General features: G+C 41.6%; 1 protein-coding gene across 1 annotated transcript in view; it reads left to right on the top strand.

Moving 5' to 3' along the window:
* Nucleotides 1-7,439: 7,439 nt before the first annotated feature.
* FSHR (follicle stimulating hormone receptor) overlaps nt 7,440-26,255 on the top strand; it is an 83,183-nt gene continuing 64,367 nt past the window's right edge. Inside the window, exon 1 of the mRNA XM_075749471.1 lies at nt 7,440-7,624. Coding sequence (XP_075605586.1) covers nt 7,440-7,624 — 185 coding nt within the window. The remainder of the gene's footprint in view (nt 7,625-26,255) is intronic.

Here is a 26,255-nt window from a genome sequence, read left to right as displayed (position 1 = left end):
TTCTTCAATCTGCTACAGGGATTACTTAGTCATTTGCATCTTCTTTAGAGGCCTTAACAAATGTTAATTTGTCATTCTTACCTCTCTTTTTTTTTTTTTAATATTAAGTGTCAGAATGAAATGAATTTCCCGGAAGGATATTTAGTGTCTTTCATGTATCAATCAGGACTAAGCTGCTCCTTTTCTCATGCAGAGATGGTTTCTCCTAAGCTGTATGAGGTCAAGAAAAAGAGAAGATACAGTTTTACACATTGCAGAATACCTTGAAAATAAAGACATAAGAAGTAGAAAGTTAAGTGACCTATGGTATGCAGTAAAGGTATTTCCATTTTAGACCTCTTCAATGTATTTCAATGCCTGAAATGCTCATCTAATCTGAATGAATTTCAGCAAACTTAGTTGCTCTGGCCAAACAACAGGTTGTTAGCACATTTTGTGGGCAGGTTGTAGGTACCAGAGGAATTAAGCAAACTTTCTCTTTATAGATATCTCTGTACTTCAGTCCTTGAAATTCCTCCTGTATGCTCTGCCAGGCTGCTCTCTTTCTTTAATAGGAGATGCTAATTATGTGACATGTTATGGAGGCATCATTAGGGCAAAGTTTCTTTAATTCATTTTATTTCATAATAAATTGTACTTGAAAGTATTAATGGTCTCTTGAATTTCAATGAGTAAGAAGTTTAGGTTTGCTGCTAAACTGCATAGCTTCCTGGATGGCAGGCTCATGAACTTGGAAATGGTGGGCAGAAAGTATTGCCAGCCTATTTTTTCATGCTGACGAACATTTCTCCTTTATTTATGGATTAAAGACTATTAGCTGAGTAGGATATTGTAACCATGCTCAAAAGCAACTGACAGCGTAGGTTTGAGGAAAAACGTGAATAGTCAGTCTCTATTTTAAACATCCTAGGGTGACTTTTTTCTGAGCCATAAGTAGATCCACAAAACTATTCAGGTGGAAGAGGGACCTCGGGAGTTCTCTGGTCCTACTTCCTGCTCAAAGTGAGGTCATCTGTGAGGTGAGACCAGATTGCTCAGGGGCTTACTCAGTCTGGTCTTTTAAACCTCCATGGAAAGAGACAGCACAGGCTCTCTAGCAACCTGCACCACTGCTTGACTGTCCTCAAGGTGAAAATTATCTCTTTGTAGCCAGTCTGAATGTCTCTTGTTTGAACTCATGCCTGTTGCCTCTTCTCCCACCCTGCAATTCTGCAATGAGCCTGGGTTCACCTCTCCATCACGTCCTCATAAGCGCTGGGGACCACTGTTAGGTCCCCACGGGCCATCCTTTCTCTAGGCTGAACAAAACCTGGTCTTGCAGCTTCAGCCCACAGGGCAAGAGCTCCTGCCCTGACTATCTCGGTGGCCTTCCCTGAACACACCCCAGTTAAATAATGTCTGTCTTCTACAGGGGGTCCTGGACTGGATGCAGTACATCGATGTGGTTTAACAAGCGCTGAATAAAGGAGAATAATTGCTTCTCTCAATCTACTGCCAGAGCTGCTCCCCAGCCCGTATTGCTGCAGGGGTTCATCCTCCCCAGGTCTGGGGCTTTGCATTTGTCCCTGTTGGATTTCAGGAGGTTCTACTGGTGCTAATGTGAAGAGTGGATGCTTATCGTTGTCCATAGGCAGGTCTACTTGACGCTACAGTTAGGCAAGGTTCCTCTCGCCTCACATCTCTGGCCTTCAGATACGCTTTGCTGGCTGGGAAAGGCATCGGGGAAGAATATATGATGTAAAGTGCGATTCTAGGCAGGCTTCAGTGTCTCTTGTGCATTATTTTGGTCTAGTCAAACCCACTCACGGACGGTGCAAAGAAAAAGTACTTCTATAACTGTGCTTCTACAGACATGTGATAGAAACCTAGCAGATGGGCTGCGTCTTTTATTATCGACTGGGGATGAAGAGACCCGAACCTGGGGAGCACTACTGGGTGGGGTGGCAAAGACTATTCTCTGACTTCAGTGTTGTCTCTTGCATATGTCTCCTATGGTCCCAAAATACGTGAGGTACTTATATCCTCAGATTGCCTCCGAAAAATCATATAGAAAAAGGTCTGGGTGGGAGCTTGTCAGCCATCAAAGCCACAGAAGTATCAAGGCAGCGTGAAATACAGTCATAATTCCCCTGCTCCCCCTGATCGTAACACAAGCTCACTGCTGAGAAACATCAGCAAAAACGATACAAGTGTCCAAGGACCTTCTGCACTGGGCAGTGTCCTTCCCTAGCCAGACAGATAGGCAGGGCCATTTACACTGGATGCTAATTAGGTTTTAAGGAGGGAGGGAGTGGATAACAGGAGGGAAGCAAGAGACCGAGTGCGGTCGGTTATTGCTGCGTTAAACACAATGCCTTGCAGCGTGCTGTTCTGCGCTCTGCAGAGGTGCTATTTCATAAGGAAACTAATCACAGCCAAGTTTTGAAGTCAAAAGCCAGACAGTCACAGGAAGTCTGTGTAGAGGATAATTCCATACAGTTTCTAATCCTTTCCTTATACCAGTGTGTTTTCTCTTCTCGAGCGAATGCACTCCCTCTGGTGGCTAATTTACTATCTCCATTTCACTCTTTTTTTAGAGTTAAGGTTGCATGCCAGCAGCTGGCTAAAAGAACTGAGAGAGCAATAAGCTACTGCTTTTATTAGACTGGTTTAATGTTTTATGTTCTCAACACTGAGGGCACAGATAAAGTCTGACCATTGAAATATATTTAAAAATAATCCCAATTCATGGAAAAAGATGAAGCTAACAAAAAAAATTTTTTTTTCAGAAAGAATATTTCCAGAAAGAAACCTAAAACATATTTTTATCAGGTAAATGGTCTGTTGGCCTCAGTGATCTGCTGTTTTAAAACCCAAGTTGGTCATTCAAAACAGTAAATCAATGATGAGTCAAACTCCCTCTTATTAATTTCCTCTTAGGCTTCTCTCTGTTATGTCTCACATGGCAAGCTTTTCTGAACAGAAAACACCTTTTTTCTGATCGTAGCATGGTAGTCAGGACAATAGATGCTATTGCTGCCTGTAAACCCATAGGAAGAACCTATGTGCTGAAAATCACCAGCAGAGTGAGAAATCTTCACTCTTTGAAGGATAAAATTCTTTTGGATGTTGCCTGTATGTCATCCGTGCACACAGGCAATGCCTGTGCATTTTTATAGAATGCTTATGGTTAAGCAAAGCCAGTGGTACAGTGGCATTCAGTAATTAAACACTATTCTGAGGGTGGGAAACATCAGCAGGAAGAATATTTACTTAATTAGCTGTCATGTTTTGCTTCAAGAGAGAGAAACACAAGCAGAAGCTACTGCAAGCAAACTCTCTTGCCTGTAGGTTGATACACTCCAACAGCCGGTAACTTCCTGCCTTTCGGAAAAAAGCTGTTCCCACAGCTCCAACAGCTGGATGGAGATGCTCAGCCAACCATGTCTGCACTATGGTGGAAGGACTTAGAGTCATTTCAGGGTATTTGGAGCAAGTTTAGTAAGGGCAAGAAGGAGGGAGCTGGGGTAGTTCATTTTACTTCCCACCGTATCCTCATCAAAGCAGGCAACGGCGTGGCCTGGGACAGGCACTGTCAGAGGATGGGATCTGCAAAAGTCTCTGTTCCTCTGGCTCGATGCCTGCAGAATCAGACGAATGCTACTGTTAGAGGCCAACGCTAACTTTAGAGGCCAGTCCTATCATCCAGACTCCTTTACTACTGTCTTTAAAAAGATCCCTCAGTGACCATATAACCTTGAATTAACTGTCTATCCCAGAAGCCATCTAATTACATAATCTATAATATAATTGTTGAGTTTCTGTCATAATTCTCTTAATTGCATGTCTGTTGCTGCAGTGTTTCAGTTTGGGGAAATTTCTGTTTCCTTACTCAGGAAAACAGTTTACACTCTCAAGGCCAATTTGCCAGCTGGAGCATAGTTCTTTTGCAAAGGGATGCAAAGAAAGGGCTCTCATTAATAACTGAAAGCACCATCATCTCTGCATTTATACTTTCAACAGTATGTATGTCAATGACGGTGCATTACAGTCAGCCATCTCCACAGGATAGGTCCTTGCTCCTAGCACATGATGCTGTGAAAGCGGCAGAGTGCATGGCTGGGCCAGGTCTATGGAGGGATGAATTTGCCCCCTGCGTTGCTTTGAACAAGCTACTGAGCAAAAAGTATGCAATCCTACGATGGCACAAAGCTGGTGGGGCATACTTAAGACTAGCTTTAAGTAGCTCTCATGGATCCCCCTGCAACAGGCCCTTCTGGGTTTTCAGGCATGGTGGTAGCTCCAACCTGGTGCTCAAGAAGGGCTTGCGAGTGCAACCTCCCAGAAAGACCAGGAGGTATCCTGGCATTTTTTTTCCCCCTCCTTTACATAGATTTTCTTCCTGAGAGGAGACAGTTGTGTTCCTGAACTGGGAATAAAGCTGTTAAGAGAGGATCATCAGCCGATTAATTCATCCAGGGGGCTGTAGTGATGTGACTGTGTGTCATTTGGCAGCCATAAACAGAAATCAGGAGAGACATTCCCACCTCACAAAATTAATAGGCACCAGAGTCTATTCTTCAAGACTTTAAATGGCATATCTAAAACAACTTGGAAATCCTTTTGAATCTCCATTTATCCTCAGATAGTTTTAATGTGGTCTTGGATTAGTGCTTGCTCTAATATGAATGAAATGTCAGTTCAATTTTGCATAATTCTAATGTTGTTTATTTTAATGTATTTAACTAGTTATTTCCCTAAAAGTCTGATCTCCATAGTATTTCAAGAGAATCTTGGGGTTTGGGGTTTGTTGGGTTTTTTTAATAATCAGCATCTCACTCTTAACTGTGGTAAATGAAAGCAGAGTAATGTGTACTGTACTGATAAAATGTCCTCACCAAACAAAAACGCAAAGGAGTTAACCTCCCTCCAATTTTTCATCATTATGCTCATGATTTGCTGCTGGGCCTGACTTGATGTTTTAAAACGTCTATGTTTTACTAGTTGTGTTAAAATCATAGGATCATAGTATGGTTTGGGTCAGAATGGACCTTAAAGATCATCCAACAGGTCCATAAAGCACACTTGGTATAGTTTTGTGAGTCACTGATAATTGGAAAGATCTCTTGTAACCCTAATGATATTTTTTAATCTTCTGACTTTTGCATATAGAAGAATTGATACTATCATCTGAAACAAATTTTGTAGTTTGATATATGAAAACCAAAGTTAATCAAATTGCAATGTCTTCATATTGGTGCAAATTATTTTGACATTCAGAGAACGTTATCGCTTTTTAAACTATGTCATAAATATTACTATCCATTTCATCAGTATAACATGACCATTTATATTGATGTATTTCGGGATAAAGAGGTATGACTTACATTCATTTGTAACCAAATGTTCTTGTGCCCTATATATTCCCCAGGTTTCACCTTTTGGGTTTGGTTTTTTGGGGTTTTTTTGGGAGGGTGGGAGATTGGTTCCAGCCTACTTTCAGTCTACAGCTGTAGAAACTAGAGACTTGCTATTGAAAAGACAAAAACAGAAAAGCTGCAAATGAGTTGTCTTCCTAGCATTTGTTTAAATCCTGAAAGGTCTAGTTTGTCCAACTCACAGTGGACTATAGCAATTGTTTAATATATGGGAATTTCTTAGACCATAGGATGGACTTCTGCAGTTTTCATCCCATTGAGTATGAAAGAAAGTAAAGGTGAGAAGATCTTGTAGGTCTAAGATCTTTCAAAGGAAAGAATATGTGTGTATATATATATGATGAAAAAGTCACTAATATTTTAGAAAACCTTTTTTTCTGGCAGTCACTGTCATTCTCATGAAACTTATTCAACACCTTAGCAAAACGATCTTTGTTTTACACATACAGCTAAATGAATACTCCTAAAATTCATTGCAAGCCTACCATTGTTAGAGATTGTCATGATTTTTTTTTTTTTTACCTCTTTTAAGTAAACATCACTGTTCTCATCTTGAGTAGGTTTAAGTGAGTGGGAAAAAATAAAATTTGGTGAGATTTGGTAAAATTAGGGTAACTCTTAGGGTAACTTAAAGAATCAGTTGAATTAGTTTTTAAAATCATAAATAGCTTCTTTCAGAAACATCTACGTTTTGATGCTTATTTCAAAGGTGAGAATGGTAGAATCTTTCAGTCGGCACATTTCCAAGAAAAGATGTTGTCTTGTGTCTCATAACATTTGCTTATTCTTTTTGATTATGTGAGAAGAAAAAACCAACAATTAACCCCCCCTCAATAAACAACCTAACAGCTGCTTTTAACAAGATTAAAATCCTTCTGAGCAATGTAAAGGATTGAATGTGAATCAAATTCAGCAGAATTACCCATGGCAACCTAGCTCCAGCACTCACTTAAAATGCACGTGGTTTAAAACCTCTGCCTGAAAGAACTATTTAGAGTTTAAAAGGGGTGAAAAAAAAACCCAAACACCACAAACAAACCAACCAAACAAAAAAAAACCCCAACAAAACCCTCACCTTCATATCTCAAAATTCTTATTTTAGGTTTCTCGTAGACAAACCCTGGTTCCAGATGATAGCCTGGTGCCGCATGACTGAGTGCCAGGAAAGTTAGCAAGGTCCCTTCCCCAAGGATTAATATTTGTAACAAGAAAGATATTTTAGCTGAAAAAGTAAGCAAAACAAATAAGGACTCAAAAACAGGCCTCAAGATTATATTCTTGAAGCTGTTTTCCTCCTGTTGTGTCGCAAATAATCATTCTGTATATTTCTGGAGGTTTTTCCAGATGATGAAATTGGGTTACCAGTCCCTGGGGACCACTGGGGTTGTGGCATTTTCTCCTGTTGGGGTTCCTATAAAGGTACCAAGGAAAAGAGATGAATCAGCAAGTGCGTGAAGAATAGTCACAGTTGAAAATAAAGGCATGTTATTTAGCTCTGGCTTTAGGACTGTACAGTTTTTAATCTATCAAATGGATTATATATCCTATAAAATACAAAAATAACACATTTCTTTTGCCTAGGAGCAACACAAAAGCAGGGGCTTTTGGGTCCATGAAGGGAAGCATAAATAGTGCCTCTCCTTTGGGGACAAAAGTGCCTGGGCTGCAGAAAGTAAAAATGCTTTGTCGTCCCTTGGTCTTACCAAACAAGACATGCAAAACAGCATAGCTGAGAAGGAAGGACCTTTTCCCGGTGCAGATACCCAGTGCATCAAAAGCGCCCCGGTTAGTTCAGCTGGGGCCTGTGATTTCAACACCACTTAAAATATAAAATACTTTAGTCATGGAAAATCAGCTTTGCTCATCCCCATCCCTGCTCTAAGGCCATAAGGGATCTGGGGCTGTGAACTGAAACTTGCTGAGAAGTCATCCCCCAAGAGCCACGTGGTTCGTCCCAGCTTTTGGGGCGGATCTTCCATTCGGGGAGTTGGGCTGGGAGATCTCTGCATTCCTCCCTTTAAGATGAAGGAGACAAGCACAGATGTGAAGGCAGAGATGTCTCCAGTCCTCGCCTGTTTGCTGGTTTTCCTGGCGGGCTGCTGGGGATGCCAGCACCATGCCTGCCACTGTGCGGGCAGGGTCTTCATTTGTCAGGAGAGCAAGGTGGTCCAGGTACCCTGGGACATCCCCGCCAACACCACCGAACTGTAAGTGGGGTGAGGGAGCAGCTGTCGCTGGCTCCAACAGAGCAAGCTGCTGCTTGGCAAGCCAAGGGTTGGGCTTGTAGGGAGTCAGTCTCTGGGGAGGCTTACGCCAGCTGTTTGGAAAGCACAGCCTTTCCTCTGACACTCGCTTAATTACATCTAGAAGCTCTTCTCCGTTACTCTGATCGCGCTCATTTTAAGATCTCTGTTAAGAAAAGATACGGTACGTTATAATGCAAAGCGCGGACTACATTTTAAACAAGCTTCCTTGGTGCTGTGACAGTAATTTGAACCATAAAGTCTGAGCTTTCTTTACAGCTTGCTTTAGCGTTGTCGAAACGTGTGGTGTAACTTGTCTGCCCCAAACAACTTGATGATGAGCGTTTGTGTTTGTACTGCGGGAGCTTCCCAAAGGTTTGCGCTTGTTTGCCAAGAAGCAACTTAATGTTTCCTTCTTGAAATCACTGAAGGCATTGCAGAAAGGACTCTGATAAGCATTCAGAGAGCGATCCTCCTCTATCTGAGGAGCAGCACGATTGCAGTTGGAGACAGTGAACAACATAACGATACCGTACTGCGTTATTCAAGGAAGGGTTTTTATCTATCTTAAAGCTTCTCTTTGTTTTCCATAAAGTAACCTGAGCAATCCCGTCTGACAGCTGTTTTCTGTGTCAGTAGCACAGGCGAGCAAAAACCTTACGCAGCAGCGAGTACGCAACTGTATAAGCGATTGTTTTAATTGTAATTTTTTTTAAAGCAAGCCATATCACCCCTTGCCTGCACCCACAGGTGTCTGACATCATTATGACCTGAATGATAAATGAAAGGACTAGTCCTGGATAAACCCTTCGATTAATAAGTGAGTGGCAAGTTTGTAGAGAGGATACAAGGAAGAATGACATGTCAGTAGTTGGAAACATATACCCCATCCCAATTTTACACACCACAATATATCTGCGGATACTATCCCACAGTTTTCCTAGGGCAGAAGTGCTATTTTGTTCAGAAGGAGGAGCTGTCATGCTTACTGAATAAGTAGACTGTGGTGAAAACTTGAGAAAAATGTCTGAATTAACCACGGAAGGTCAGTAAAAGTTTAAATCATTCTCACAACTAGAGGGAAAAATAATGCATCTGTGATTTGGGTCATCTAAATCCTGAGTGAACCATGCTCCAGGCATACACTGCTAATTTTGTTTAATTTTGCTTTGATTGTTTCTTTAGATTACACAGTTAAGCTCTGCCTTCTAGGGATTAAGCAAAAGCGGTTCATAATTATTCCTACAAAGAAGTAGAGTTTTATATCGCCAAAAAGCACCTGTTAGTAAAATGGGATTTGTTTGCAGCAGATCCTTGTTAACTTCCAGAGGGTTTGTTGAGGATGCTAATTTGCGGGTTCCTCGGCATGAGTGTGTATTGCCTGAAACAGGCTGACTACAACACTAGGCTGACCAAAACCAGCGAGTGAATCCTTTCTTCTGGCAGCATCATACAAATACTGGAGTTAGAATCTCTCAACTTGACTCTCTTCTCACTTACACCAATTTTCGGCTCCTTGGGAGATAATTCTGATCCCATTAAATCAGTATAGACCTGGGATTGATTTCAGCATAGCTTGTGAATTTGTCCATGAAAACTCTGTGAGTTGCTTTGAATATACCAAGTGTTAATGTTATTAAATCCAGATACATTATCTGAAAAGCTATTAAGTGACAGATAAAGCTTAGATTTTTCCTTCAAGGTCAAAGGGTGACTCCAGAAAGGTGCTTTCCTATGCATGTCTCTGCTGGGTGCCCAGAGGGGTGATTCAGGTGACTAAAATAGATTTTACTGCTCCAGGTGCAGTTGCAAATGCAATGTTGCTAACAGAAAAAGCTTTGTTTATGTTTCTCCAAAAAGCCTCAATGAGTCAAAAGGGGTTTAAAATCAGTGTAGCAACGTGAGCATTGATGGCCACAGTATCTAAGGACTCCATACGGGTTGCAAGCACAGACTTCTTGCTAACTACAGCTCCTGCAAGGTACTTTTTTCACTTAAGAGCTCATTCTGGGAGTGCTGGATGTGGTCTGGTTTTGTTTGACATAAAGGAGGGGGGTTTCTTCAGTACACTTAGAGCTCTTCACCTTCTCTTACGCGCTCTTGATAGCTTTCCTAAGCTATCCTAGTGTCCTTTCCTAGTGCCTTTTTAGATGTTCAATAACATGCCGATGAAAGCTTTGGAGAGAGAAGAGGAGCCTGATAAGCCTCAAGCACTTCTCCTGTTGCTGTGTGTTTCTGTTCCGCTATAGCTGTTTCATAAGTCGGGACACTGGCATGCGGCATCCAGCTCTGTTACTTGGTAAGAAAACTCAGGATAACGGTAAAAATATTGCCCTCAACAACCATTATCTCTGCTCTTTGCCATGGCTGATTTACTTTTTAAAATTTTATATTTTTTTTTAATTTTTTGAGGGTTGGCCACCGACACATGCTGCCATAATGGGTTTCTTTGTGGTTGGTTTCCTGACAGTGAGAGCTTACGCTCCACAGTGAACATGAGCTCTGCGGCACAGTACAAGAGCTGGGGTTTTGCTCCCGGTTGGATTAGCATCTGCTTTAGCAAGGGTGTTGCAGAGGGGAGGGCTGGCAGCCTCTTACCGTGAGGGATTTTAGTTTGAACTTACTATGTGGAAACAGAGCAGAGATCAGAAACCACGGGGTTTCATTACTCTTCTTGCTGCCACGGCTACTTTTTCACTTACAGAGGAAAATCTCATGAGAGGATAGTTACAGCTTCGTTTGTATGTTGCTCCTTGCAGATTTGCTCTGCAGCTGGCATGCTCCGAGTGTTTGCAGGGGAGGCTGTGGTTATTAGCTGTTTTGCTTTATAATCTTTGCCTGGAAGAGGAGTTGGATAGAAGTATTCTTGGCATTTATTTTATAGATACCGAAATGCCTGTGAGAAATGTAGATGGCTGTGCCTTACAACTCTGGAGGTAATCCATGAGAAACCAGAGGCCAAAAGTTCAGATGGGAAACTTAGGCTCATTTGTGTCAAAGTATTAACTACTAATTGCCTCACAGGGTGAGAAAGGGGGAGCAACTCAGTAGTCACCTAAGGCAGTTTACTCCTTGAAGATTTAAAACAGTTTTAAAATCCAGCGTCAAGCTTTGTAATCCATCCATAGTATTCACTAAGATTTCATTTAGTCATTAGAGGTCTTGCTTTGACAAAGTAATGCAAACAAAAATAACTTGTTCTCAGAATAGAAGGGATCCTTCTTGAGATTTATCAAACTAATCAGAAATGGGTGAATATCAACTGGGAATACAACTTGAAATGCCAGGAAAAGCTTACTCACTCTCTTACAGCACCCTTCCTTACTTTTGGGTTTCTCTTCTCAGCAGTGCTCGAAATCACTCTTCTGCTATCCCAGGGAAACAGAGCGCTCTACCTCGGCAGCTAGGTGCAACCATTTGGGCAGTAGACTGTGTCTCTGATTTAACAAAGTAAAGCAACGGTACAAGGCAGCTTAAGAAGGGAGGTGAAAAAGGCTGCTTGGTCCAGTTCTGCTTGCAATCCTGCAGAGTTATGCGAGAGAAATGTTAATATCAGCATTTTACCTGCATCCTGTAACTAACGCAGTGATTAAAAGGTATCAGGGAATCAAATTGGGTCATGTCGTATTTGTTATAAAGACAAACTGCCTCCAACTCAGTTACTTTCCTCATTTTCTCTTGCTCCTAAACTTGACTCCCTTGATGTTTAGCCCTCCTTAGCTGGCATAGAAGTGCAGCAGCCGACAGCAGCATGTAGATGTTGACCAGTTGGTTCCTTCCACCTGACTGTTTCTACACCGTGGAGACGATGTAAGAAACATCTCTTGAGAATGGAAGCTCCTCAAAGAAAGCTTGCATACTTGGATATGTGACTCAGCTAATTAAAAGGAATTGTTTAACATGTTAGTGTGCCAGAGGCTTCAGCAGGAGAGCGGTGCCAGTTTTAGAAAGGAGCAACTGAGACGGCTGAAATAATTGACAACAGAGACGGTCCGTCATTTGGCACGCATCTGTCAAAGTGCTAAGAGGAAACTGCAGGTAAAATAAATAAGGCCTAGGCTTGATCATGTGGTGTTCTGTATTTTAAAAACTGTTTTCTGGCTTCACTAGCCAGTTTAGCTGTTGTCAGAGCAGTTTAGAGCTATGTTATATAAAGTGTTTTCTCCCAAGCATCTGCAATCTATAAACAGTGAGGTTCCTTTACTTGCTCTCTGCATAGGTGTTTTTGTACAAATGCTCAAGGATATTTGTTTTAGACTATCAAGTCAAGGCTAAGTAGATGTCTGACCGTTAAAACAGTGGCTGCCTTGAAATAGCAAGTTCTGTGTCATGCACTAAATGAGTCAGAAGTGCTTCCCTGCGACAGAAGCTGCAAATGATGTGAACAGCAGCTGCAACGCTGTTATTGACAGCTGCAATTAGGATATTTTTTTTTGGTGCTTTCACACTTGAAGTTGAAACTACATTGAAACCTGCAAACAATTACAGTTCTTGCTCAGGTGTTTATACTGATGAACTGACCTTAATCTAGGAAAGACGGGATGTGAGGAGGATAAAGTAAACCAACAAAATGAAGACCCATGAATCTTTCAAGTCCCTGTGTTATGGTAGTTAATCATATAGTTAATCAATAAACCCATGTATTTTCAGAAGACGATGAGAATGTTTGCACGGCAGAGCATATTGAGAACATATTACATGTTATCCAAAGCTTTTTTCTTCTCTTTTTTTTTTAATTTAAACCAGTTTTGCTTCTGTTAGGGTAGAAAAAAGTCTGCAGTTAGTGCTACATTCTTCTCTTCCTGAATTTACAATCAGTTCATACTTTGAAGCAGAAAGCTATAGAGGTTGCTGTACAATCACTGGCTGTATATTGGTGAAGTCGTCCAACGCTTATGCTGGATTCTGTATTTGACATTTTCATTGGGAGGATAAAAAGAAATAGGCAGAGCATAAGAGAGAAAAAAAGAAAAGGAAGAAAGTGACACTAAAGGAGGATAATAAACTCTGCAGGGCAGATCCTCAGCTAGTATAAATTACCAAGTACATATCTCTATAGAAACATCCAGTTTCCAAAGCTTCGGGAGCTTTTGAACACAAGGAGGTATGCTGCGCACAATAGGAGTTGCTCTGCAGCACAGTACTCTCTGCTGGCTTACCCGCGATACGGTGGCGATAAACGCATACACGTGACTTTCACTCGGCTCATAAGGACTGCAGCTTCATGCACCTGTGAGAGGTGTCTGACCGAGTCTGAAGATGTATAGATGTGCGCATATGTATCTATTGTATCTTTGAAATCAAAGCGCATGCACTTAAAATTTAATGGCAAGTCTATGATTTGTTAAATCACTGAGCTTTTTCCCCGGAAACACAAGACTCGATTTTTGTTTGCCTGTGGCATTGAGTGGGTACCAAGGTCTGTGCCAGCTGATGCCCTTCGCTGCGGTCAGCTACAGAGAGCTTCTCCCAGTGTACAAGTTCTGGCTTTTCCGGCAGCCTCTGTCTTGCACACACACACACACACACGCGCACAAAAAAAGCAGAGGGCCTGTGTCACATCCCCACACGTCTGATACCAGGCAAAATGGGTTCCTGGGGCTCGTCAGCTCCACGTCCAGAAATAAAGCCTCTCTGTTAGGCATTTTAGGTACATTCTGCTTCACTTCCTACAAAGAAGCAAAACTTGCCTATCGAATGAGATCATCATCAATGTTTCTCTAAAGCGTTTGGAAGATTAAACTAGTCATTTGTGGGTGTTACATTTTCTTGTCTTGAATATGATGTCTTCATCTGGGGTGTCTCCCCATTCAAATCTTGTTTCATATAATTATAACCTAGGAGAGTTTGACAGTAATGTTATTCATGATATGCGAGCTGGTAAATACCAAGGTTTAACGTAGAGGCACAGCAAGAGAGAAAAGCCCTAGTGAGATCAGAAATCACTAGTTTTAAGCTAAAATGTGGTTAAAATGGAGGAGATGGCAAGCCTAGGGGACATTACAAAGTAGGATGGAGGTCTGTCTTTTACTTCTCCAACAAGAATGTGAATCACAAAAGAGATTTGAGGAATCATGAATTCACCGGTGCCATGCAGTGGTTAATTTCCTTTGCTCTGAATGGCATGCCATGCTAAATTCTTCAACAGTATGAGTGATTTCCTAGCTTCATTTATTCCCCTTATTACCTCTTCTCACAACCCATCAGTTTTCACTGCACAGAATTAAAACACTGTATTTTAGGCTTTGCTGGTTTTTCTTTTCTAATATTAAAATGTATTAGCTTCATCTCTCATCCCACCCAGGGAGGCCAATACGCTTTGGCCTTTGGGAATCCTACTGATGCTCAGAGGCGACTATCACTAGCTGGGAGAGCAGAACATGGTCAGAGCTCTAGAGAAAAGTTTTGAAGCGTCCTTTTACGAGCTTGAAAGACATTAAAGTGCTTATGTGTTTCTGTCTCAGCTTTGCTGAGTTGCCCACCCATCCCTTACGTAGGGAGGTCAGGGTGTTTATACAGAGGGGGATGCAGAAACTTTGTGTGTGTCGCTCGTGCTCTGACCCAGCAGGGTACAAACTGCTATACCGTAAGAGCCACCAAGCCAGGACAACTCATCCGTTATCCCTGTATCTGCATTTGTCCATGCGATATGCTTTCAGCTTCTCAGTCAGGTTTATAAATGACAGCTTGGGAATTTGAGTTGACCATTTTCTGGATCTGGCCCTTAGCAAAGTCATATCAGCATTGGAGTCCTGAAGAATAAAGTTTATTATCTCCCTCAAAACCCGGGCCACACCTCTTAAATTTAAAAAAAAAAAAAAAAAAAATTAAAAAACTTCTCAAATACTTGATCTTCCCAGCAGCATTTCTTGAGGTGTAATGGAGAAGAGATCTCCAATGGAAGGTGTCCTTAAAAGCTCCAAATTGAATTCTTCTGGAAGAATATCACACACAAAATGTGTCGACTGATAAGCCAGCTGGAGAAAGTCTGCTGTGCATCTCAAGGATTTCCTTTGCCAATGCCAAGGGGGTCTCGTCGGGCTGGCATGTCCCTGAAAATGCTGGGTACGTGGAGAGCTTAGCAAGGGTGAAAGAAGAGAGTGGATAAGGAATGCCACAAGAACAGAGAGAACAGTTGTGCAGAAGAGAGGTACCAGGTGAATACACATCCCAGAGGGGAGAGCTGCTCTAACTGCCAGCGGTTTGCGTGCAGGAGGAAGTCCTGCAAAGCCAAACCGAATTAACTAGCAAAGAAAAATAAACAAACCTGTTAGACACCTAACGGTGGAGCGAAAGGAATCCATGCTGAGTTCAACATGCCTCACATGGCATTTTAGTTAGTTCTGCTTAACTTACCTGAGTGTCCTTGCGCAGGCGAGCTAAAAGGTAATTGGGGTAGGTTCACAGCTAATTTAAGTTGTCATGGCTTCATTAACTTCAGTGGAAAGAACTTAGTTCATTTTCACTGTTTGGCAATGGGGGCCTTTGTCAGCCATGTGTTGTTCATTTTGGCAGCAGCTGATTGGTAATTAATTGTGTGTGTGGTAAACAAGATACTTTGAGCACAAAAGACAGGTATTATTTTTCATAGCAGTCTAAGTATTACACAGCGAGGGGCAAGCACTTTGGTAGCAAAAGTCACTTTTCTTTGTTTAAGACCTTGACCTTTTCAGACAAAACCTGTAAATTATTTCACACTCTTTGCCTGTATTTTGAGTGGACTGCTCTTATTAGCAGTGAAATTTAAGTCATTAAAATGAAGCTTATTTCAAATTATAGGTCAAAGTAAAGCCTGGATTTCATATAAGAGTATAGAAAATTATTTTTTTCTAATTGTCTTGCATACACTGTAATAAGGAGCCCAATTTCTGCCTTTACTAAGGTGCACCTTTCTTGATTTTGGGGGTCTAGGGTCAGGAAAGCTTGTGATTTGTTTGCTTTTGCTTAATGTTTTCCTCCAAACCTCATTAGGTGTTTTAGAAGCTCAGCCTCGAAGGTATGGATGCTTCTTATCTCCCATTACCTTATCAAGCCACTCAGATGCATTTGCTCCTGGTTAGCTAGAGGAGAATTTACAGACTGCTATTATATGCAGAGGGAGATATGTTTCTGAGTGAAATGAAAACAGCCTTTGACCCAGCTGACTATGAACCAATCTTTGTTTTTTCATAAGTACATTGAGCTTTCTGAGCCCCTGTCTTTGCCTGGACTAGCTAAATAATGATAAATCTCCTTGACTGTAGCATATTCAGAACCTGCTATAGACAGGGCAGCCTCAACTTTAAACATATACCTGCTGGGTGAGCCTCAGGCTGAAGCTTTCACCTCTGTCCACACTCTTATCTACTCAAGAGTGCTGTTACTAGTCAGCATTTTAGCATATTTGCCTGGAAATCCTGTTTTGTGAATGCCTGTGGAGCATTGCTCTGATAATGGTCCTACTGACATAAAGTTTCCCCATACCACACCTGAGGATGCACTTTCTGATATGAATCTTTGTCCAAATACAGTCAGTTAATCAGAATTAATTTGTAAACATTTATTTGTAAGAAATCTGTGAATCTTCAGTGGTTTTCCACAAATGCTACGTGCATAAGCATGCAGTGGGGAAAACTTCTAAGTTTTCAGTGTTTGATTCATCTTTTGTTTGAGAGTGGAGCAAGGAGGGAATACACTTTCAAATGATGGTCAGCAGACATGTTTTTAATTTGAAATAGTAGTGTGCAATGCAGATTGGAAAAGAAATTGTTGCTTGTTTTCTTAGAAGAGTTTCTAGTGTTCTGTATTTATGTGCTGAACATAAAACTGTGGGATGCAGCGGGATACCCATAAAACAACCTCCCCTCACCCTTACCCCAAAACCAGATCCTACCCAAAGGTGTGAAGGCAGTAGCGTGTGTGCACACACCTGCACATGTGCAAGGGGTGCCTGTGCGTTTAACCTCTGCCTCCACCGGTTTGACTCCAGGCAAAGGTGATAAGAACAAAAACCAGAAGCTTGTTTATGTAGCTGTAACTGATAAAATGGCCAAGGCTCAGGTGGGAGAGAATAGCAATGGAAGGAGGGACTGTCTGCCTGTCCCATTTTCCCAAAACCAGGAGCATGGGATGGGAAGAAGCGATATGTCGTTATTTAGGGTTGGTTTTCTTCAATTGTCACGTTGGCAGGGTATGGATTATAAAGGTTTTCTTTACACACCTCCTGAAAGCCTTTTAATGGTTTTATATTCTGTGCTATGCCTCGTGCTTAGAAATGATCCCTCTTGCCTACCCTTGGCTTTGAAAGGTTTGGATTTCAATGCTAACTTCAGGGTAAGATCTGATTTCTTTTTTCACTTGTAGCATCGCACGATATAAATATATTAGGCTATTGCTTTTAGTAGCCCAATAAGCATTTTTGAGGAAAGAGCCTTTGCCAAAGGGCACCCTATCCAACGGGAAGCACTCGTGTCTGAGAGCCACGGACACTCACTGAGGTAAAAAAACAAATCTGGCTCAGCAGTGGAAGCACTGCCCGTGCTGCTTTCTCTGGTGTCTCCAGTCTCTCCACAGCTGCAAAAAAAGGAGCACACATCAGCCAAATCCATTTTTTCCTTCTTGTTAGCTGCTGGGAAGCAATCAATTCTGAGGAGTCTTTCCTTGGAGTCCAGTCTCCCAGTAGGTATATTTATAGACATACAGAAATTTCTGAACAAGCAATGTGTAAGAAGAGGGGCTATAAACCCCCCTGCTATGGGAAGACAGCAGGTTGATGCTAAAAAACCTGCCTTGTCCCTAAAGTTTTCTTTGGACAACAGAGCTGCTATAGAAATTTTTGCTTTCCTTTTTTTGGCAAGTGGAGAGTCATAAAAGAAGTACAGACTGTGTCAGAAAATGACAGCAAAACAAGAAATGTCCTGGCAGGACAACAACTCTCTCTAGGTGGAATTACTGGTTTGGGGAAATACTCACTGTATCTGAATCCCAGGAGCTGTAATTTCCTATCTGCAGTATATTGTTGCCATGGCAGATGAAGCCCAGACCTCATTCTTCAGTGCTTTGAAATCGGCGTTAGTGGCCCCTGTGAGGGAATACCCTACAAGAAAATCTAGGGCTTGATTCCACCAGCGTTCTTACACATCCTAATTGCTTGCCCAAGCAGCTCTGCTGCCTTCCAGTGGGACGAATCGCAGGTGTGAAACGACCCATCTGTACGTATTTGCAGATTCAGGACTTCGTGCTATTGCAGTAGACAGGAAACCACTCTAGGGAAAAATAAAGTGGATGTTGAAAGCACAAATGAAATAGCCAACTGTTTAAATTTATTTTAAATTATTAGGGGAGACTTTAATTGTTTTAATGGGCCATATGGAAATTATAAGATTTTCTTAGGGCTCACAAAGTTTTCTATAAATATTAACTGATTTCACAACATTCCTGGTAAGTACGTAAACATAATTTTATCCATTATAGAAATGGAAAAGCTATAAGATGTAAAGGACAAGCAATTTCCCAAGAGTACAGGGTAACAAATCAGTGGTTTAGCGGTGACTATAGCCCCTTCAGGACCTTATTCACAGGCCATACTCCTGTGGCAATATATTTCCTTGTACAATAGAAAAAAAAAAAATTACCTTTTGCACCTTCATATTCCTTTCTAATAACTATTTCTCATCACAGGAAGGCTTTCTGCTCAGCAGCATGAAATGCAGGCCTGCTGCTGTGAATCTCCTAAATAAGGCAGTACAAAGTCATAGTCGTACTATTTTTTAATGTTCAAGTGATGCGTATAGAGTTTCAGGGTTTTTTTTTCCCTCAAATATATTTTCACTGACATGGTACTTCTGCATCGTCACCTTTTCCACTTTCTTCATTTCTGTACTTTTCCAGTATCAGTTTCTGTCACTCTATTAGAAAAGCAGCATTTCACAGTAGTGTTACAGTCAGTAATTTAAAGACAGCTGAGGTGGAGATTTTTGTGGGCATTTCAATTACGGATAACCGTTGGCTCTGTTATGGTCAGTAGGGCTGCCTACGGAGCACTAATTGGAAGGTTTTCACCCCTTTGTGAGTTTAGTTATTATCTGTATGTCTCCTTAGCTAGAACCCTTCATAAATATATGAATGATGTATCTATAGGATTTATTTTTTTATATACACAGTATTTATGCAGCAAGCAATATTACTTTGGTTTCCTTTGTTTCCATACATGTTATTGCCATGTTATATTGTTGAGCGTACTGCATGGGCCCACACCCCTGAAATCGGGGGGTTTTTTGAGCACTTTACCCTAGAAGTTGGAGCATGTCCATCCAGGGCTTTACAGGAGCACCGCACGGGCTGGACACGGAGGTGTGAGTCTCCATGAAGTGCCCACCAAGGACTGCTTGCCCTTGGACGTGCTGATGCCCTCGTCTGGTGGAGACAGCCTTGTAGCTTCAGGGCTGTGGACCAGCTTCTTATGGCTTTGCCGTTTTGTTTGTCTGTCAGAGGCGTGAACACAGTCTGGAAGAAACGTTCCAGCAGCGCTAGAAAACAGGGAGATTGGCTCTTTGTTCAAGGCTTTGAAAGACTTTATTTATTTTTTTTTCCCCTCTGTGTCAGACTGCCAAGAGGTGGCCTTGGTTCTAGGTATAGATTCATCTGTTTAGTGTCCTCCAGGCTGAACGCACATAGTGGTGGTTATCAGCTAAAATAGGGAATGAGGCAGGGGGTGCTTCAGAAGTTCTTGCTTGCGTCTCCTTGAGGATTTTCTGCATTCCACAGAAAGCTTGTTAACCTCTGCTTTGGAGGGATGGCAGACTGTTATTTTTGTTAGCAGTGCCTTACTTGCCAGCTAGAGTACGTCTTTACAATGCTCGTCATATAAAGAAGTTTATACATTCCTGTAAAGCATCTTATGCTAGTATCCTACTTTTATGAACAACAGCTTTAGGCTTCAGCCTGTGTTGCATAGAAGCACTCAGGGTTTTGTTAGTCTGAGCTCAACTGATTCATGTTGGCTCTCGATCATAGAAGCCCACAAGACCCAGAAACCTTAATCTGCGCTATGATGTCAAGTGCTTTTCTTAAAACAATCCGAAGAAGGAAAAAGGTGCACCTAGACTTTATGGAGGTCTATATTTCACCTTCGTCATCAAGTATAGCATCAGAGTAGGAGTTTCCATGGTGTTGAGTTCTCCCAGTTGGAAAGTCCTTTTCCTACGTCAGTATCTCTATTTCAGCAGTTGCTGTAGCAGAACTCAATGACCATGCTTCGTCTGCTAGCCTGCCTAGTATGCTTCCAAGTTATGCTTGGCTTGCATGATCATCTGAATGTTCTTCCCTCTTGTTGATCTTCTTGAAGAGGTGATGATGGAAAGTACTTTCCAGAAAAAAAGGTGTCAAACTGATCACTAACCATTCCCTGCTATCTCAATGCTGAAATAGCATTATTGAGTACTATGTCAGAGGCTACTTCTGCCAGATAAAGGGATAATCAGCTGAAACATCTGTGTGTTTCAGAGGATTACCCTTAAGTGAAGGAGGTAAGAAAAATCAAAAAGCATACAGAAAGACAGACAATATGTTGGTTGAGGCTTTCTATACTTCCATTGGATGTTATTTGCTCCTCTGTAAGTCAATATATGGGCCCTAAATATTGTTTTGGTGAATGATAATAACAGTAGCACTTATTCAAACTGCAACTTTTGCCAAAAGCAGCATAAAATAATCTTTTAAACACTGCAGCCGTATAAACAGGGCCCTAGGAAATAAAAATCCTTTACAACTGTCAAACTCGGAGCAAACATTCATTTTTTCATTGCCAAAAGCGTGCCTTAATCTGAGAAAGTGAGAGAGAATGACTGCTATCATGCCTACTCTTTGAACAATCTATTTTCAAGAATAGATATGAATGTTACAATAAAAAAAAAAAGTACAAAAAGAAAAAAAACGTGGTTGGGTAGTGAGATGAAATAATCAAAAGGGCTGAAATAACAAGCACTACATCTAACCTAATGGAGCAAGGGGTATAAATTAGTGGTGCATTTTCTCAACAAAGTAATCAACTACAAAATGCATGCTTCTCTCATTTTTTGCAAGGCCAACTCATGTTTAAAACTTGAGAGAACTTTTACTATGTAAAACAGAGCAAAAAAACAGGAGAATCTACAAGGAAGCTGCAATTAGAGTAATGTAAATAATGATGCAGACCTTTGAAATAAATTGAGGGAAAACTTAACCGCTCTGGAAGGGTATGTGTGAAACTTCACAATGACATTTCAGGTTCGGTGGTGATGCTGACTGTCATTTTTGCTGGCCCTAAAGCAAAACCAAACATGGTTAACCAAGCCTTTTGCAGTGAGTACTATCAGCTAGATAAGAAGTGCAGCACTTAATGTACAGTACGTTGGCTGATTGTGGCTGTCGCCAGAGAAGAATGTGAGGCCAACTCATTTTTTTGTTACAAATCCTGATTGGGATGATTCCATCTCTGCATAAAGAGACTATCATTACGTCGCTGATTGGTTAACCTCTGTTCCCATTATTCAGGCTTATGCATGTGATAAAAGTTCCATCCAACACATGCTGAAAAATCAGCGGAAGAATTCCTATTGATTTCCATTAGATTGTGCCATAATATTGGGCCCAGTCTTCCACTGCATTGCTTTAGCACTTGGTCATCAGTGCTGAAGTGTCAGCTAACAAAAGCCACAGAGCTGTAGCAACATTTTTCTCGTGTGACTGGAAAAGTGTGGAGAGACACTTTTCCAGTAATTTGAACAAGAATCTCTTCACCTGAGCACTAAATCCCATGTATAATGAAAGATGTGTATATAAAATGAGAGCATTAGACAAAGCCAAGTTCTTATACAATTTATACCTCTTTAATTATCTTCTGTCACAGCAAGTTATCATTGTTTTTAATTAAGCGAATGTCCTTAGACTGGTAAGATGTGCTGCTTCATGCTTTATCCCTGCTGGAAATGTTTGTTTCTGTCTTGCAATTTTAATACAAAATATCCGAGAGGTGGAAGGAGAGCAGAGGTTTCAAGCACACTGACATCCAGTACTGTATATTACATTTCCCTAACTCTGTCCTCAAGGTGAGCAGTCAAGATAAGCCAATGATCTGCAGCCCATCTAATTTGTTTTTCCATCATTTTCTTAAGTTGTCTTACGTGCGATAATCATTACGGTATAAGTGATACTGCTGGGAAAATCGATTCTTCCTCACTGAATAGAAAATAACTTACACTACACTTGAATCATAATTGGTATTTTGTTTATTTTGTCAGACTTGCAGTTAACCGCTGACTACTTTGGCCAAGAAAGTTCTGTGTCTTCTGGCAAAGGCACTGCTTGCTATAAAACACTATGAAATCGACTTGTGATTGAAATGTAATAAAAACCGCTTATGGATCTACACTGAATTTTCTGTCAGATGTTCAATATTATGTCCTTGAAGATTAAAAAGTCTCTGAATATTTATTAGTAAGATGGAAGGCTATTCCAGATAGGCTTTGAACCATGCTCATCACTGGAGCGTGTGAATGACTTTCAGTAGTACATCTGTCATATATTCTATTATTATAAGATTATTATTCCCCTTTTGCTGTTTATCTATAATTCAACCACAACAATGAAAAAGACTCTTACGCGCTATTTGTGGGCACAAAGCCCACGTAACTGATGCCAGCTTTTCAACCTGAGGATGAATGGGAGTTAGCAGAGGTTATCGCACCGTGCATTGTTCTCACACCTCTAGGGTGTCATGTGGTGTGCCAAAAACCTCTTCAGTTATACTGTCATTGATGAAATAAATTCAGGTCTGGTAGTTTGTACTCGGCTTAATTTTAGTAAGTTATATCGGAGGGGGAAAGAAGGGGGGGGTTTAAGTGCTTTAGTTTCCTGTGCAGCACTTGTGCTCTAGAACTGATGCTCGGAGCGTTTGGGATAAAACCCCAATGCGATGAAAGGGGAGCTCATGGTGATGTCCCAGTGATGAACAGTACAAGCCCTCCACATGCAGACCCAGGGCTGGTGACCTGGCGTCCAGCTGAGACGTGAAAAGCTGTTTGGAGCTGCAATATGCTTTTTTCTGGGTTTCATATTGTTGGGAGAGGAGGCCACTATAAATCAAAACAAACTTACCTGAAGCAGGGGCATCCCCTATCACCCCAAGTAAGGAGGCACACGGGATTCTCCATTTTTCCCTACCCTTGTAGGCGGTGCGTCGTGTAGCAGGAGTGTCTGCGTGCTGTACCCTTACATCGCCGTGACAGACCAGCCCTTGCTGCGAGCACCCACGCAGCTGCGTGCCCGGGGAAAGGCGCTCCGTGCAGAGCGGGCACCCCGCTGCTGGCACACTCCTGCTCGGCTCCTCGGTGACCCAGCCCTGTGCTAGCGGAGCTGGCCCCGGTGTGAGACACTGCACCTTCCCCGGAGCAAAGTCCCTCTGGGAAAAACAAAGCAAAACAAAACAAACAAAAAACAAAACAAACAAACAAAAAAAACCACAAAGAGGAAAATAAGGTGCCTGTGTGCAAATGCTTCCTCCCACAGCCAAAAACCTGATTGCAGTTATTGACATCCCACTCGCTCCCCTCCAGCTTGGATAATCCTTGGCTGACTATTTGGGGGAGAGAGAACTCTTGAACGTTCTCCAACACCCTTTCCTAATCTAAGTGTGGAGAGACACTTTTCCAGTAATTTGAACAAGAATCTCTTCACCTGAGCACTAAATCCCATGTATAATGAAGGATTCTTTGTGCTTGTTTTAGTTCTATTTAGTTCTGTCCTCCCTGTAAATTCCAGCATTGATCTTCAGGACAAAGGATTCATTTCCTGATTTATTTATTAATTAAATTATTTTTTTCCTGCTGAGGAAAGGAAAAAGAGAGGGAGGCTGTGTTTGCATTTGGAAAACCAGGAGCATTTTCAGGCTCTGTATCCAACTCTGTGTACAGCTGTTCTGGGAGAGATACTGAAAAGCTGCAAGTGGATTCTCGTGCCACCTTATCTCGTTCAGACAAGAGAAGACACCCCTTGGCTTATAACGATAAGCTAAAGCCTTGATCGATTTGATCTGTGCTTTTATCCTTCTTCATAATTTGAGCTATAGATTCTATTTATTAAAACTAATTTAAAAAAACACAAGCCCTGAGTGCTCTGCTGTTCCAGATCAGGCTGCTCTGGGCAGTCTGATCTGAAGTTAATCCATTCACTGCTGATTTATTTTCACTCTGTTTTCAAGCAGAGTTCTGTTCTGAGTTTCATTCTTTTTGTCCTCTGTTTCTCTCTGAGAAAAAAGACATTTAATTTCATGCCTCCAGTTAGAGCAGGGGGGTCTAGATTCCTTTTTCTGATATATGAAGTGAGCTCAGGAAAGTTTACCTGGCTCATATTCATGCAGGTTTTGCTCAGATGGTGGCCCACTGTGTATTGTTCTGTGTTGTCTTAAATCAAAGCACTACCTTTACGCCAGAAAAGAAATCTGTGTATTTGCTTAAAAGCAGTCATCTGGCCATATTGGACTTCACGGGACTTACCGTGTTCCTGAATTAATGCCCAGCAGAGGAAATCCTTTCCCTGCTTCTTCCTGGGAAGCACAGGTTTGTCTAAGGGCTGGGGAATAGTTCTCTAAAAATAAATACCTTTATTCAAATTTAGAGAAATCAGATAAAGCCCTTACTATTAAAATCAGATAAAAAATAAAGCCTTAAGGAGCTAGGCACCTTTTAGCACTGAGCTGGATTTGAATCTCTGGCCAAGGATCAGCGTTTAGCGGTATTTCTTTACTGTCAGTGCATTTTGCTGGTGATGCTATTGTACCCTTCCTTCCCTCAGTTTAACACAGTTGTTTAAACTTTCAACTTTCAAATTCTTCAGGTGGTTAAAAGCTCTCTGGGTGTCCTGCTTGAGCAGGGACAGCATATCGTGTCTGCTGCATCTCTCACTGTTCGCTGCTGTAGTATATTCTTTCCACAGTAAAAACACAGTCTGTTCCTAATTTATCCTGAGGTCTGCTTGGTCATCCTCACAGTCTAAAGCCTGTGATTTCTTCTGCAGTATGTCATAACTGTCAGCTGAAATCAATCAGACAAAACATAAGCCTAGATATCGTCATGAAGAAAACAGACATAGGGTAATGGCCTCTGAAGCCTTGGTCTGCTTTTAAAAACATTACACTTCAGAATCAATACGGACACAGAAAGATGAAGTCAGTATCTCTGAATATTTCTTTGTAGGTTAGAAATGCCTTATGTAGTGCAGTAGGAAGATAGCTTTGTTTTGACTTGACAGCCACAGGTAGAGTATTGATCGGACACTTGCTACAACCAACATTTAAGCAAAACCACAGCTGTTGAGGTACTGTAAGAAAGCGAAGCCCCTCAGCTTGTTTACGATGTGATCTTGCCCCAAATGCTTCACAGAGTTGTTGTATAGCCCAGCAAGGATCTTCTGTGAGTGGTCAGCAGCTCAAATTTGGCCCATCAGCACCAACCGAGGGCATACTATATCCTCTTTCCACAATCCCCTGCCTTGCCTCTGGGCAGGAGTATAGCCCAGCAGTTTTTCCTCTGTCGGAAGGGAGCCTCTCCTTTGCCTGCTCTCTCCCTGCAACTTAATCTACGGCTATGGTAAGGCGGATCAAGTGTCCTGCATACAACAGGGATTCTTAAGAGCTGCTAAGGGTATAATAAGAATAGGGCAAGCATTTTAAGATGTATTACCACAATACTCCTTCAGCATCCAACTAATACCAGCCCAGAGGATTGCCTGAAATTCTTGTTGTTAGTTTAGTAACCCTAATTTATCTCTCCTCAAATTACTTGTACATTCTAGCCATGAGCCCACATCAACTTCTTGTACCCAGGCAAGCTGTGTGAAAGAGTTCTGGCAGCCCACACGCACTGCGTGAAGAGCCAAGTCCTCTATTTGTTTCGAATCTGCTGATTCTGGCCTCACCTCAAAGTTTTTGTAATGGAAGAGCCGATAAAGCATCATTCCTTGCCAACCCCCTCCAAGACATTTTGTAGACCTCTAGCATCCCTTTAAGCTTTCCACACTGAAAAGTCCCAGACAAATTTGTTATTCCTCTTATGGAAGCCATATCATCTCTTTGATCAGCCTTATTGCCCTCCTCTTTACCTTTCCCGACACTCATATACCCTTTTTGAGATTAAGGGGATCAGAACAGCACCCTGTATACAAAGGCTATGTGAACCACTGGTTTTTTACCATAGAGAAGGGGGAGGAAGATTTTAGAAGAAGAGTGCAGCAAACAAGTCACACGAAACTCTTAAGCATTTAGAGTATCATGAGCCTGAGTCTGCTTTGTAGTCCACCTCCCAAAGTGGAAGCGGGGATGACAGTAAGGGACAACTTGAGATTTTGCAGTGGCAGTGCATTTCCCCCAATTTCACAAAGACTGGCAAAATAACCTGGAAAAGAATTTGTGGAGAGCTGAAACATTCTTTTAATATTTTTATTATTAAAGAATGCTGAAGTGTTCTTGTCGCATTTATTTTTGGAAATGTCTTGTAGAGCCAATTCTGTGCAACGAAATAGGAGTCCGACTGCGGCACTGAAAACATTACCCCGATTCAGTTTTACCCTTTGATCTTCTGGC

The sequence above is a fragment of the Balearica regulorum genome, chromosome 3 (assembly GCF_011004875.1).
Source record: "Balearica regulorum gibbericeps isolate bBalReg1 chromosome 3, bBalReg1.pri, whole genome shotgun sequence".
Taxonomy (NCBI): Eukaryota; Metazoa; Chordata; class Aves; order Gruiformes; family Gruidae; genus Balearica; species Balearica regulorum.
The sequence above is the reverse complement of the archived record's forward strand: the minus strand, read 5'-3'. Positions and strand labels throughout refer to the sequence as shown.